The following is a 16,222-nucleotide window of genomic DNA, read 5'->3' on the forward strand; positions in this document are numbered from 1 at the left end:
TAGTTTAATATTACACAGCTTGAGGTAGACTATCACAATACGGCTGCCCACAGTCTAGTGCAGAACAGCCACGACAGACCTACAAGCCTGCTACCAAACCAAGATGACTCTGAAGCACTTGGATTTAAAGGACTAGCAAACAGGTTCCCACTTTTTTTTTCACACCCCCCAAACAAGCTCGCCAATTCATACACTAGACCGCAGCGATGACATTTTGTGAATATTACAGCACTGCGCGCAGCGCAGACCCTCCATTTAGAAAAACAATTCCCGCGCCTCTTTCCCACGCTTGTCTAATCCTCTTTGTACGCGCAGTGACGAAATCTTGCTCATGGCCAACATTTCGCACCACTGAGCTTGTCGATTGGCCCTCTGCACTACGAAACAGTGCCTTGGCCCTGCGGTAAGGCAGTTTCGGCCGCACAGTCCGCATTTTCGTTTTTCTGTGCTGCCCTCTGGCATTTCAAAGAGCCCGAGACTAACGGGACAAGTGGCATTGCCAGCATGCAAGCCTCCGAGACGAAGAGGCGTCTCGCTACTTTACCACTAGGGGAAGGGTGCATGCCTCACCAGTGCCTTGCACTGCGCTGCCTTCCCGCACTGCTACGACACGTGCACACGTGGGCGATACCTTGCTCGGTCGCTGGCTGCGCGCCAACGACGTAGTCACTGACGTCGCGTTACGATGACGAAGTGGGTGTAATCTCGACAAAGGGCTACGCCTACCTCTCCCCGCAGCAGTGAGAGAAGGGTGGGAAGGACGAGCGAGAAACCAAAACTAGCCAACGCGGGTCTTTCTATACCATGTATCTTCCTTAATACAGGACTTATTCACAAAGTTCTTGCGGCAGCATGTTCACATTGTACAAGTGCGCAGTTACTTGTCCATTAGAAATTTTGGACCGCGAGGTTGTTTACTGGCCCTTCAATGATTATTCTACTGTCCCACACATTTGAGCTTTGTAGTAGTCACTTCCAACAAGTGTGTCAGTAGATTGGTTAAGCATTTTGACGAAGGGCAGAGAAGAGGCCCACTTGGTTGCCTCTTCTGTGTACTTGACTGTTGCACCCTCCCTTGGGTCAACACCTCCGACAGTGTTCTTTAAAAATGTGCCTCATTATTCACTGCCTGTTCCAAGAATCATTCTTTAGCATAAAGCAAGCGCTTCCTAACAGTTGCAGGAAAATTGAGGAGGCTACTAAAATGTACAAATAAGAAGAACTGCAGACCAATACATTCCTTTGCGTTACAAATGGCTGGATGACAATGTCCTGCTTTCATGAAGCTCGTGAATTAAAATATCAACTTCTTCCGTAAGAGCTCATGTTTATGCACCTGAAAGATGCAAATTTCACCAACGTATTGCCACGTGTGCTTCTGCCATTCGGCAACAGGCCTACCAAATGTTTGTATGCCCACAACTAGAATGTGCTTCATCAATCTGGTCTCTTCATCAAAAATACCTAATAGATAAACTGGAATCCATCCAAAATCGTGCAGCTCGCTTTATAACTTCTCATGGCTGCCAGGAGAGATCCTTCATGCAGACTGATTTACCACCGTGTCTAAAATGACGCAGTGCCACCAGTGAAACCAGTATGTGCCAACCGGCCACTGGCGCTTGGCTGTTTGCCCCACCACTGGTGAAAAGGAAAAGGCACAATGTCCACAGGCGCTTCCCTTGCCCAGATGTGCCTGCCATGCGCAACAAAAAGCTCACAAGTTGGCTAAGCTCACATCCACACCAATGCAACCAGCCATGGGGAACAACGGCACCAGATACTACCTCTTCAATATGCTCATTTCAGGTACACGGCAACCCTACGTACTCCATGTGTCTATAGGTGAGCTTTGCACCACCTGTAAGCCGAAACAATAAGCATATTTCTGCTGCAAGTAGTCAGGCAAGAGGGTTATTCTGATTGCACTGTTGTGGTCCCCAGTTTGAGGACTACCTGATGATAGGAATATCAAGCAGGATTGCCGTTCAGCATTCAACAAGTGAACTTGTTGAATGGCTTAGGAAGGCCCTTTATGAGGGCACAAAAGTAGTAAATTTCAATACCACGATCACTGAGTATTATTGAGCCATCACCAGTTATTCTCCTATGCTTGCATAGGGCCTCAGTCAGGTGTATGCTAGCACCTTTAGTCCTGATCCTCTTGGTTTTCTGTAAGAAAACTGAAAACTTTGTGAATAAAAAAAATTTGAATTCAGAAAATGCGGCAGAGTGACTAAACTTGAACAATGCTGATGTTCATGCACCAAGACCTATAAGTCAAGGGTTGACTCCTTGGTGTGACATGTCCTTGTGACAAAACTCTTCACAGATGGACAGAAGCAACAAATATGAACGCTCATGTGTGCCTGCCTGTGAAATGTTTCTGGACTAAAAACTATAAGAACACACCCTCAAGTCCTTCCTTTGAGACTAAGTGCCAAGCAGAGACAAGGATATTAGCAGTTCATCAGCAAGCCGTATTTCACAAGCATAATGATGCACAGCATCTGAATACCAGTTAAACATCACCAGGCAAAAACGAGCACCAATCACAGAAAGTATCTTGATTCAGCTGAGCAGTTGAAGGGCATTGTAAAAAATGCTAGAAGAAAATTAAAGCCAGTTTCATGGCTGTGCACCAGCTGGCGAACCCCGATTGAGCTTCTTGTCTCTTTCTACGATGCCCTCTCTCCCACCCCCTGCCATGCTATACTGTACAGGGCTATGTTACGCTAGAAGCTGCTTGGCAGATTTCCATGCCGCATGCCCACAGCATTTTTGCATTGCACGGCAGACACAAATAATACTTCATCATTATGCCTATAAGGTTAGGTAGCGCACTTTCGACGGGGACAAAAGAAACAGAAAGGACACGACACTCGCTACGACACTCGTAGCGAGTGTCGTGTCCTTTCTGTTTCTTTTGTCCCCGTCGAAAGTGCGCTACCTAACCTTATAGGCATAATGATCAGTCACCAACTAGCCCAGCTCTCAACCTTATTGAATACTTCATCACAGCTTAGCATATTTCGCCGAGGCCATCCACTGCAACACACCAGGTAAAAGGCACATCACTGAACATTCACCTCACCTTCTGGGAAGGGAAATATCTGTGCCAAGTTTGCCTCTCCCATGAAAAGGTTTGCCAGGAACGAGTTGGACTCCTGGAAAAAAGCACTGCATTACACATCCCCTGCACTCCACCCTGATAAAATTTCACCCTACCTTCATTTGTGACCAAAAATATTTTCTCAAAGCCACTCAAACACAAGAACTAACCCTCTATCATAATTAGGTAACACAATTTCATAAACATGTGGCATAGCGAATACAAATTTGGTTCATATTTTAACACGATACTGTTAAAGAGCTCATTTTACAGAAATTCTGGTGCCGGCGTCGGCATCATTGGTTGTGAGCAAAAAATCACGTTGTCCACGAGCGAAAAATTGCAACACACAAAAACAATCAAAATCGTGGGTCCGAGCCAGAATCGAACCCAGGCCTTCTACGTGGCAAACAGTTGTTTTGCCACAGAGCCACGCCAGTGTTTGAAACTCTTTCACAAAAAATTCTATGCAGGTGTTATATAGTGTGAGGAGCTGCGCCGACACATGCGATAATGCGTAGCGAAAGTGGAGAAACGCAGCAGGCATCACACCAGGTGAATTCTGGAATGAGTGGGTGGCTAACCCCTTAAAAGTGCTCAGGTTTTTATAAAATAATCGTTATTATCAGCAACAACATCAACAAAGCATGCTGCTGCGTAGGTGCGCATACTGCCTTGCAGATGTGTAGTGGGTAGTTTGCTAATTCGCAGAACGATGAATTATGGCACTTGATGAATTATGAATTGTGGAACTTTATGTGCAGTAGGCTTTCTAGGATGATAGTTTAAAACGGTCCATGTTCTTTTCCTTTTGGCTGGGTTTAGTTGCCCACAGTGAAGCCAAGCCGGGCTAGCAAGAGAGAAGGCGATGCAAACGATGCAAATTATGCTATCGTGCTCCACTCTCTTTAATTTTTATTTTATTTAGGAATAACTCAAGCCCCAGAAGAGGCATACGGTGAGGGGGTATACAGTACAATTCTATACATAATATATTGTATGCCTACGTGTATTAAAAAATTTCCACAGAATCGAGAAGAATTCCTAATTACCAAACTATACAATCATTAGAAAAAAAAATAACAGTGAAAAAGAAATTAATAGATAGCTAAACAGAAACGCAAAAAATTTGCATAGCATAACAGTAATTATTGCGTAGGAAAATTTATAACACAACCACAGTATAATACAATTTCGTCATTATACATTACATAATAAAGACACAAGCGCGTGACAGTGCTATGAAAAGGCAAACGCAATCGGATTGAAAAGCATCCATGCACTAGATTACCACACAAAAAAAAAAGTAAAGGAAACTTAAGTGCAGTGTGTAGAAAAACGTTTGGTCAACTGAATGCAGAAAAGCGTCACGGTGTCTAAGCAAAGCAACGTTATTCAGTAGGCTGTTCCAGAGACGGATAGTGCGAGGCAATGGTGAAATCCCCCTACTCACCACTACTGCATGGCCTGCAATAACCCTGATGGGTGAGAGCACGAGTACAGAGGGACAGGAAGGAAGATATAAAGAAAGAGAGAAATTCATGCCGAAAAAAATTCATGAAGCGGAATTCGAACCGTCAATCCGAAGGCGAGCGCCCGAACCGCTCGGCTATCCAGGCACGTCAGCAGAGCATAACATAGCCTTGTATAGTATAGTGGGAAAGAGAAGTGAACGTGAGGAGGAGAGAGAGAGTAAAGTGCAGCAAAGAAAGAATGAGAAAAAAAGGAATAGAGAAAAAAAAACTGGCGAACCTCGCACTCAGCCGCGCAAGGCTCAAGGCTTGAAACAGCGAAACTTGACGACTCGGAAGACTAATCTGGTTGCTTCTAGGTTGTTTCTTAGCTAGGTGATGCAGGTTCTAGGTTGCTTCTAGGTTGGTGCTAGGCTTTAGCCACGGTGCTAGAATAGGATAGGTGTAATGACGCTCCGCCTCCGCCACACAGCCTCTCCGCCGAAAACAGAAGTGCACTTCCCTTTTTTTCCGACAGGCTGCGCTGGGCGTAACTAGGCCCTCACGTCAGCCACTTCAACAGGGGCCGCGTCGCTTACAAAGCTGCATTTGTCACAACTCTTCAACAATACTATACACGCATCATCTGCTAGGGGACCATATACTACAAAACAAAGTTTACCTTCTAATAGGGAGTTTTCAAATAGGGGCCCCAAAGCCCTTTACGTGTGCTCACTTTGGGTCAAGCAGGAGCTAAGAGTTTTCGAATAGGGTCTGTGGCACTTTGGACACTCCCCCTGTTCTAAGTCACTGTAGTCTTGGCCAAGAGCCGTCACTTTAGTGGGTACCGTCATGTTTGTTTGACACAAAGTTTTTGGGGCAGGCTTTGGGGCTCCTGCTAAATTCAAGAAATAGCGTCCCCAATGCAAAACCCAAACGCTGTTTGGGTCTCGCGCATGCGCAGTGGCCTCAATGCTATTTCTTTCGGGCCCCAAAACAACTGGGACCCCTATTTGAAAACTCCCTAATAAGTATAATATTTAATATTAAAAAGGTTACATTTTTTTTATCAAGTTCAAAAACATTTTGAAATAGCAATATGTTTGAGTACGGCTATTTATTACTCTTAGTTTTCGACGAGGTTGCTATGTGGTTTTGCACACGAAAAAATAAAGTGCAATATTGCGGGAAGTGCATTTTTCCAATATGTCATCACATAGAAACTGACGTCTGGGTCCCTGGGTCTTGGTGCATCAGTAGCAGCTTCCCCCGCTATTTATGGAGAAGCTCTCGCAATGCAATAGCACAGTCTTTCAAAGACCGACCGGGACGACATGTGGCAGCAACTCCTGAAGGCCATTGCATGAACAGCAGAGATGAAGGTATTTGGGTCAGCCATCTTACACGCTCTGTTTGTACTTTACAGGAGGTGGCCAGCTGCCCAGCTTTTACGCCCGCGTCCTTGAGCTGACTGGGACCACGTGGGAGAGTTGCGCTGCTCGGGAGCTGTCGGATGCGATGAGCAATGGCTTAGAATACGATTTTTATACATGTGCTGTAAACTATTAGTGCATGACCATTGGGAATTTCGCAGCAGAGGTGTATTGTGACACGGGCTTCAGTGAAAAAAACTGGGGGACCCTTAAGCTTTGCCTTTAAGAATTGAACGCGATAGCGAAATCCGGCCCCTAGTGCGCACTTCAACCACTAAGTGCATACTTATTAATGTGTGTTGTTACACACACACGGACATGCACACAGATACACACACACGCGCGCGAAAGCCTGTACCATATTAATGGTACAGGTTTTCGATCTAAAGCACTTCCCTGTGCTAGAGTCGAGACATATTACTCACAATGCTAATAATAATATCTGGGGTTTAACGTCCCAAAACCACGATATGATTAATATTACTCACAATGCCTCAGAGATGGCAGCACATTAGCTAATGTTTGCCGTTTGCTTGATCAACGCCTCCTCTAGAAAGGAGGCGTTGGCTTCATTACAAAATGTTAACAGCACATAGAACGATTAGAAAGGGACGAGACAACAGAGGTAAAGAGCGCGTTGGCTTCATATGTTTTCCGCTAGATGGGCATAGTTGTCCAATTTTGAAGTTGTTTGAAAGTTCGCGTGTGTTTTTAGCGGCGATGGCTGCACTATGCCGGGCTTTTTCGACGCATGGCGTCGCGCTAAAAAGTCGCACCATCTCCCGATAAAGGGGACCATGAGGCGATGCGAAGCAGTGTTTCAGCATGTAGAGCCCGCATTCCAGAGGGGGAGTGGTGAGGGGGAAAGGGGAAAGGGTAAGTTGAGAGGGTTCGGGCATGCGCAGTAAGGGTGGTCACGGCGCACACCACCACCACCGGATTGAACTCCGCTATAAGATGCTTCACATCTAAAATGTAGTTTGACGGCCTCGCCAATGCGCCTACAAAAAAAGGGCTCATTTTCGTCGCAACACCTGCCGAACAAAATGCATTAAAAAGACTCCTTCCACCCTTCCACCACATGGCATTTATATAGTGTTTTTACCCGTAACAGTTGCAAGTAACATCGAGGCTTTGTGGTAGGACACCTGCTTGCCACGCAAACGGCCCGAATTCGATCCTCAATGGGACCAAGGATTTTTATTGTTTATTTTATTTGCATCTCTCTCAATTTTTCGCTCACAGACGATTTTTCGTTCACAAGCGACGCCGACACCGACGGCAGAATTTCTGTGAAACGAGCTAACGCTATCGCGTTAAAAATCATTCTCGAGTGTGTTTTATGTGGGATCTCAGTGTCCAGCTCACACGAGTCGTGGCGTTTTTGTAGACTCAAAAGATATCTGCATGCGTGTTGCATCGATTTTGTAAACAGTAAATTCCTTTACCTCCATTTATTTTCATTTTGTTTTCACCCACAAACATTCACAAGTGGGGCACCCAGCTGCAGTGGTCGAGATGCTAACACGTTGCAGCGCTGAGAACTGTGTTGGAGACTGTCACATTTGTGATGAAGGTGAAAAAACAGCCGGGAACTTATCTTTCAGAGCACATGTGAAGCCTATATGTTGTAAACTATTTGAGACCCCTGATTCAGGAGTCTAGCCAGTGGGTGTTCCCCCTCCCCCCATTTCTGCTCCCAAGTTTCTGTGTGTCATAGCATACCACTGTTAAAACACCTCCCGAAAAACAAAACAAAAATCTCTTGCTATGCATCCATAATTTAAACTTTTTTAGCGCGCACAAAAGACAAGGACAAGCAAGAGACACACGAGCGCTCGTGTGTCTCTTGCTTGTCCTTGTCTTTTGTGCACGCTAAAAAAGTTTAAATTATGGATCCATACCAACTTGCCCAGTTATCTGTCTTACTCTTGCTATGCAACTGCTTGCATTAAATGCACATTCACCACATGAAACCCTATCAATTATAGTATGTAGCTATGAGTAGCTGCATGGTTATACGTCCATGCATGCTTACAGCTGGTCCCTGCAGGCTCGGTTGCTCACAGTTGACGCCAGGTGCCCTCAGCCATCCAGTCAAAGATTTCGGTCTGTGACACGCCGGACCCCAGCGGCTTGCAGGTGGATTTAGCACCTTTCATTTAATTTTTTTGTCTGTGTGCATAATAGGCCATTGTGCGCACTGGATCAGCTGCTGCAGTGTTGCACACGTTCATCTAAAAAAGGGACTAAAGCTCGTTTGTAATTCCTTCCCAAATTAGAAATGAGTTCTCGTTACAAGTTCTTTTAATGCAAAAGGAACGCGTTCCCGTCGCACTTGGTACATTGGAACGTGTCGTTACATTAATGTTACATTTGATCTTTATATTAAAGTGTAGTACTGGATAATCCCAACACGAGACAAAGTGAGCAATTTAGAGCTCACATCGACTTACATATATTATACGAATGTGAAAACTGCTAGAAGCAGGCCGTATGGAGATAAAAAGAATCTAAAGCAGTGCTCCAAGATAAACTTTTCAGAGAGCACCGGACATACTCTAGACACATCTAACTGCAACTTTGGTGCTCGCCTATTACAAGTGCAACACATGTGGCATTTTCCACGTTGGTATTTAACCCTTTGAGGGTTTTCGCCGTACATGTACGGCGTCACCTAACAGGCACCAAAGGGTTTTCGTTGTACATGTACGTATGTACACGTACAACGCCTTTTCCGATCACTCATCTTGCTCGGAATGTGCTGCCACGCTTCGGGAACACGTGAAATTTTTTTCATGCGCCGATGTCTCTATGTTGGGTTTCTTTTCTGCTTTCCAAAGCGGCGCAGCGGCTTTAACTTGTGCATCAGAACACGCGCACGAAAGGGACAACGCACAGCCGTTTAATAAGTAGTGATTCAACATAACAGTACGGGTAGGAGATAATGTCCAGGATACATATTCGCAACTTAGGAAAGTTTTTTGTTTGAACTCTACAAGAGTTGCCACTCGACGTTGGTGTCCGACAGACGAACCGGTTTCCCCCGACAGCCTTTGGTTGGCAATGTCCAAGAGCCATCCATTGAAGCACTTGAAGGTACTGCCGCGTCGTACAGAAAGAAGAGCTGTCAACCAAAGTTGCAGAGTAGCAAGCTTAACGGACGCAACAAGAATGTAGTGCTGAATGTACGCGTATTGTTTACAGCATCACAGAGACGTTTCCGGTGCGGCTGCTGTCAGAATGAACTGGAATAATTCGCACCTTGAAGGAATGCCTGCCCAAACGCAAGCATTGAAGAAATTGGTCAGGCACCACTGCTGCGCCTACCTCCATTGCGTTGCGGGCCCCTTCCCCACCAAACATGCAACCGGGTGTCAAAAGGCTGAGATTTGTCCACAACTGCTGGCGGCATACACAAGTTATATGTCTTAAAGGGACAATCAAACTCAGCCCCTAAAGGCCACGCGACGAGGAAAACACTCCCAGAAACTGGGCCAAATCGAAGTTGTAATTTCACCACCTTTACATTGGGGCCCATAAAGAAGCCCATTCATACGCAGCAGGAGGCCACTGCACAGGTTTTTGGTGGTTAGCCCATCCACGTTTCACTAAAGTTTCTGCAGCCGCAAGCGTTGTGGTGGGTTCTTCTGTGCCGTGCATGTCAAGCGCCAGGTTCGCTCTTCTGGCATTCGAAGACTTCGCGGAACTGCGTGCAGGCGCCGAGGCTCCTGTGGTTCAGAACAAACAGTGCAACTCCCCCCCTTCTTTCCCTATGCCAACAAGATCACGGTAGGGACACATAGCAGAACCGCCCAAATATGCATAAAAAATGCTACTTGCGAGTTGGCCTAAAAAAATGTTGGCAAATAAAAAAAAAGGTCACATGCAGAATCTTCTTTGGAAGTTGTCCAAGTGATATGTAAGTAATGTGTTTTATTTTAGGTAGAGGCCCCCTCTGAAATGTCGTTTTCTGCCGGCAACAAACAAAAAAAAGCAATCCCCACCGCGTGTGGTTGGTCTCGGCGTCCCGCTGCACCCCTGGCAGGCACCTTGAAGTTAAAATCAAAATACAGCATACGTGACAGGCGAGCAGTAGATTTTTGCACCATCCACCCTGCATGATGTGCTGTGTATATGTGTCTGTTGAGTGCCATGGAACGTTTACAGAAGGAATTCTGTTCCTTTGTAAATGTAATGAGTTAGAAGAGCTTGTGTAGGAGCTAATTGGAACATAATGGATGAAAAAGACGGCGCTGCAAGGTTCACAAAGATGGCAGACAAGATCAAAATGTGGCCTTGGTGGCAGTGGTAGCATGCTGCCTGAAGGAGACAAACATTCCCGGTAAATTGAAAGAAAAAAAGAAAACAAGAATCCGGTGGTTGTGTTGCCGTACATGCACACAACAGCGCATAGATTTAAAAAAGCGACTTTCCGGTATGATGTGCAGGTGATATTCTCAGCGCCCAAAAAATTGGTAGGGTTGTGTTGAAAAGTTAGCATGCAGAGCAGTGATGAAGACGCCCGAGATGCAACATGTAACGTGAAGCATGTCGAGGAATTTGTTGAGTGCAAGGTAGGCGTAGTTTATAGGACTCCTGTGTCTTGCAAGGCATCCTACATTGGACAGACGGGCCTCAACAAAAGGCTTCAGGAACACAAGAATTTGTGTAGCAGAGTGCAATCAAGGGGAATCTTGCTCAGCGCCGCTCTGCCTGTGAGTGTAAACCGAACTGCAGTGACATGACTATTTTGGCACACTGCAGGGACAAAATTAAAAGAACAATTGTAGAAGCATACACTATGCTGTTGGGGAAGTTTGGCACATGCATGGGCTCTCTCTCTCTCTGCAGCACTTACAGAAGGGCAAGTGGCATTTCTAGGGAAACCAAGCTAATTTTAGTCACCGATCATGTTTCATCTTGGATTCTGATATGGCATTTTGTAAATGTAAATTTCCTGCACGTGTTTTTACCACTGTTAGCATTCCCACATTCCCTTTTCATCTTTTGGTTTCATTAAATCAGTTTTGCTCTTCGTCTGTGTCGTTCTTGTCTGCTGTCCCTGCGAACATTGCAGCGCTGCTTTTTTTCATAAGCAATGAGTTATTGTTACAGCACCCCTACCCTTAATGGAACAGTGGCATTTCTCCGTTCTTCCAAAATGGAACTAGTTACAGGAACAACGTTCCTTGGAACACCGTTCTGAAAAACACTGGGCTGTCGTTGGGGTGGTCGAGAAGGACTTGCAGTGATGCGATCAACCGAAACCACTTTGGCGCAGCTTTTGGAGCAGCTAAGTGCAAGTGTCCTTGGCTGTGCTAGGCAGATGCACATTCGCAGCGTTATCCACTCTTTTTTTTTTCATTTCTTATAAATGAACGCCTTTCCCAGATAATTGCTTGGCTGCACATAGCCCGCATGCACATACTCTTGACCATTTCTACGATGTGCTCTGTTGTACGGCGCTGCTTACTTGAAGATTACTAAAGACATGTTGAAGTAAACAGCAGAGCAGACAACGCTCGCAGTTCAGTGTGCTTTGTGCGCTCGTGCATGGTCGGCAGATCTCGTTACCTTTCGAGAATATTAGACGCTACCGTATGCCGCGCTCACCGCTTGTGTGATACCGTTAAATTGCAAAGGTGTACGTGTTGTTGCATTTTATGGACAGACTCGTTCGGCTCTTAACACTTTCGTGACCGCGGAAAAATCGGTTGATTTTAGGTGGCCCAGGAAATATTTTTTTTCCTGCCACAGAAATTAATTGATGCTAAAGTGTAGGGTATCAAATCATAGAAGAAGAATTGGTCTTCCTAACAGTATTAATTTAAAAAACAGATTTATTTCAGATATAATAAAAATACTACCAAACAAAAAAAATGCATCAAAAAGAAAAAAATTCATAAGAACATCAATGCTACTCAGCACAGCATAAAAATTTTTAAAAATCGAAACATACATTTTGAACGCAAAGCCCTCATAGAACAATAGTGCAAATATAAGCTCTGTAAGTACAAAGGCTACTTACATACATACAAAAATGCCTATATAGGCAATAGTGTCTGTCGTGCCACAGCGTGATGCAGTTTCTCGACACAGTGAAACAAAGGCTGGCTGCACACGTTTTGCAAACAACTTTTTTTTTTTCTGCTCTACTTTCCTAGCATAGTTTGCAGTTCTGGTATTTTTCAATTTTTGTGGTTGATGCTGGGGACCCTGAGGCACCTTTCTATGCAATCTTTGAAATGAACAGTGTAGCCCCTTCCGAATCTGTAAAAACCCGTAATTTGTACCCTCAGTTGACCACTTTGTCCATCACATACTGCCGAACATTGTGAATGTCACGGGTGAGAGTATAAAAAGAAATGTATTTACAAAATATACAGACGGAGATAGAAGCAGCTGCTGCCAAGATGGAGGAACAGCAACAACAACACGAGCACTATTTCATTCTTCGTCTTCATCGTCTTGTTGAAGCGTTCTTGTTCCTGATGGCACGTAACATATAAACCCCGCCGTTGGTAGCGCCGTCTCGGCGCTTAAGAAACAGCAGGATCATGTGCAGAGAAGTAGGGCTTGAGGCGGGAGACGTGCACGATATCAGTAACGGGTACCGAAGATGACGAACTACTGTCCAGAGGAGCGATCTCGTACGTGACCTCAGTGAGCTGGCGTAAGACCTTGTAAGGCCCGGAGTAACGAGAGAGAAGCTTCGATGACAGGCCAACGTGGCGGCAAGGTGTCCAAAGGAGGACCAAAGAGCCTGGGGAATAGGTAGCCACTCTATGATGGCTATTGTAGCAGGTTTTCTGATGGCGAATTCCACTGGTCGAGTCGGAGCAAGTTTTCTTGCTCCGCGTTCGAGAATCTGCATTCCACTGGTCGATTCAGAGCAAGTTCGCGTTTTCCACTGGCAGATTCGGAGCAACCCACTCTGCGACGGAGCGTTCCGAGTTGCTCCGTCTTGCAGAGGTGGATTTCGCCGGAACTCCGGCAACGCAGTGACGTCATTTCCGGTACAGTCGGGCAACTCGGTTGTCTTCACCGTGTTTAAGGCGTGGTCTGATCACCCTGTGCACTTGTTTACATTCCTAAAATGGCGTTGTTTGATTCTGCTGGGTGAGCTTCTGGTTTGCTTCTTGCTCTGAGCGACAGCGAGAGCCCGAGTTCTGACGGTAGTAGCACCAGCGATGACGACGAACCGTACGTGCTCTACGAAATGATGCTTAAAGAAATGTTCCCTGACCCGCTGTGCGCACGCCCAAAGATCATCGGCTACATGGAAGAAGAAATTTCCATGTGCTCGTCCATATTTGTCAGCGCAACACAAGAAAATGGCACGCGTGCTTTAGCCACCGCAGGGCCAAAATGCGCGCTTTGCAGCGGCGACCCATGGAAACGCACAGAGCGGAAGCAGAAATAGTTCCCGGGGCCAATTTACGTGACGTATGCATAAACAACTTCCGGAGCGACCTCAGGCGGAGCATTCACGTGTTCCACTGGCAGATTTCGCTTGGTACAATCCGAGTGCTCGCTCCAGGATTTCGGCGGCCGCTCCGGATCTCCCAGTGGAATTCGCCATGAGACAGCTGGGAGGCAGAAAGACGATCCCGTGCGACCTGTCGAGCCACTTGAGCGCGAGCAGTTACATCACGGGCGTACTCGGTGAGAGTGGACGTAGCGGATGGTAGAAGAGTGTCAAAGAGTAATGTGGGATGGCGGCCAAACAACAGATAGGAAGGGGAGAAGCCAGCAGTGTCATGGCGGGACGAATTGTACGCGAATGTCACGTAAGGCAAAGTGCTATCCCAATCACGATGATCTGCGGAGACGTACATGGATAGCATGTTGGTCAAGGTGCGATTGAGGCGCTCCGTAAGTCCATTTGTTTGCGGGTGGTAGGCAGTGGTGAGCTTGTGACGTGTGGAACACGAACGGAGAATGTCCTCGACGACCTTCGAAAGAAATGAGCGACCACGGTCGGTCAGTAGCTGTCGCGGAGCGCCGTGGTGGAGAATGACGTCGTAAAGCAAAAAGTCTGCGACGTCGGTGGCACAGCTTGTAGGTAGTGCCTGCGTGATTGCATATCGTGTCGCGTAGTCAGTAGCTACGGCAATCCACTTGTTACCACTTAGAGACGTTGGAAATGGTCCCACGAGGTCGAGGCCGACGCGATAGAAGGAGACACTTGGAATGTCGATAGGTTGAAGAGGACCAGCTGGGGACAAGGAAGAATGCTTGTAGCGCTGGCAGGAATGACAAGCAGCAACATATCGCCGCACCGAACAGTAAAGGCCGGGCCAGAAAAATCGATGCCGTACGCGATCATACGTGCGGGTTGCTCCGAGATCGAGATGGCCAGCAGTGGGGGCGTCATGAAGCTGTTCAAGAACAGTGGAACGGAGTGCCGCCGGAACTACGAGTAGAAGCTCGAGGCCCTCGTAACTGGTGTTGCGTCGGTAAAGAATGCCATCGCGTAGCACAAACAAATGAAGTGACGGGTCCGCGGGATTAAGACGTAGACGGTAGATGATAGGCCGCGGGTAGTCATCACGCAGTTGCTGGTTGCGTATGTCGGCAAAATCGGATATGGCTAAGACACGGGCATCGGAATCGTGCGCTGACGCCTCAGGAGGAACCACTGGATGACGGGATAGACAGTCGGCATCCTGGTGCATTCGGCCAGACTTGTATGTTACGTTGAAGCTGTATTCTTGAAGTTTCAAAGCCCAGCGTCCAAGTCGTCCAGTGGGATCTTTGAGGGACGACAACCAGCACAGCGCGTGGTGATCGGTAATTACTGAAAAGGTGCGACCGAACAAGTATGGTCGAAATTTTCCGACTGCCCAAACTAGTGCGAGGCACTCACGCTCAGTGATAGAAAACTTGCATTCTGAAGGGGAGAGGAGGCAACTGGCGTAGGCAATGACACGATCCTGTCCTAGTTGCCGCTGGGCAAGAACAGCCCCGATACCATGGCCGCAGGCATCGGTGCGAACTTCTGTAGGGGCCGACGGGTCAAAATGAGCCAAGATGGGTGGTGAGGTAAGAATCGTAGTAAGTGTGCCGAATGCAGTTGCTTGGTCAGTACCCCAGTGAAACGGCACGTCCTTTTTCAGGAGTTCCGTGAGAGGACGGGCGATGTTGGCAAAATTCTTGACAAAACGACGAAAGTAGGAGCACAGGCCAACAAAGCTCCGGACATCTTTCGCGGACCGTGGTATCGGGAAATCTTTAACGACTCGAACTTTCTCAGGATCAGGCTGCACGCCACGAGCGCTGACAAGGTGGCCTAGCACAGTGATTTCCCGACGGCCAAAACGGCATTTGGAAGAGTTGAGTTGAAGGCCTGCTGCTCTGAAAACTTCTGTCAGCTGCTCTGAAAGAACAGCTGACAGGCGGCTAAGGTGGCTGTCGAATGTGGGTAAGAATACGATGACGTCATCCAGATAGCAAAGGCATGCTGACCATTTGTATCCACGAAGGAGGGAGTCTATCATCCTTTCAAATGTAGCCGGGGCGTTACACAAACCGAATGGCATAACTTTAAACTGGAACAGTCCGTCCGGTGTAACGAACACTGTCTTTTCACGGTTGCGAGGATCGATAGAAATCTGCCATTATCCCGATCTGAGGTCGATAGATGAGATGTAAGCGGACCCGTGTAGGCAGTCGAGAGCATCGTCAATCCGTGGTAGTGGGTAGACGTCCTTGCGAGTCACTTTGTTTAAGTGACGATAGTCTACGCAGAAGCGCCAGCTGCCGTCCTTTTTCTTTACTAACACGACTGGCGACACCCATGGACTGCACGATGGTTCGATTACGTCTTTAGTGAGCATTTTGTCAACTCCACGCTGTATAACTTGGCGCTCAGCATGGGAGACGCAATAGGGACGCCGTCGGATTGGGCTGGCATCTCCAGTGTTGATGTTGTGTGTGACAAGAGCTGTCTGATCCAAGGGGCGGTCATCGAAATCGAAGATGTCGCGGTAAGATTTCAGCACGCGCCGAATATCAGCTGTCTGTGCTGGAAGGAGGTCAGGGGAAATCATCTTGCCAATGTTGTCATCGGCTGTGCTCTGTGGAGAAGAAGACCAAGTAGAGGAGGAAGAAGCATCGGCAGCGAACGCAGAAATAGCAGTTTCGATAGAAGAGACATTGGCCAGAGTCATGCCTTGCGGAATCAGTTGCGTGCACCAGCTGAAGTTCAGTACCAGGAGGGA

The 16,222-nt window shown here is 46.9% G+C and overlaps 1 protein-coding gene across 1 annotated transcript in view; it reads right to left on the reverse strand.

The window, feature by feature from the left end:
* Positions 1 to 16,222, reverse strand: part of LOC119386460 (very long-chain specific acyl-CoA dehydrogenase, mitochondrial) — a 238,167-nt gene that overhangs the window by 161,480 nt on the left and 60,465 nt on the right. The window contains exon 3 of the mRNA XM_037653745.2: positions 3,095 to 3,167. Coding sequence (XP_037509673.1) covers positions 3,095 to 3,167 — 73 coding nt within the window. The remainder of the gene's footprint in view (positions 1 to 3,094; positions 3,168 to 16,222) is intronic.

Source organism: Rhipicephalus sanguineus, chromosome 3 (assembly GCF_013339695.2).
Source record: "Rhipicephalus sanguineus isolate Rsan-2018 chromosome 3, BIME_Rsan_1.4, whole genome shotgun sequence".
In the NCBI taxonomy this organism is placed as follows: domain Eukaryota; kingdom Metazoa; phylum Arthropoda; class Arachnida; order Ixodida; family Ixodidae; genus Rhipicephalus; species Rhipicephalus sanguineus.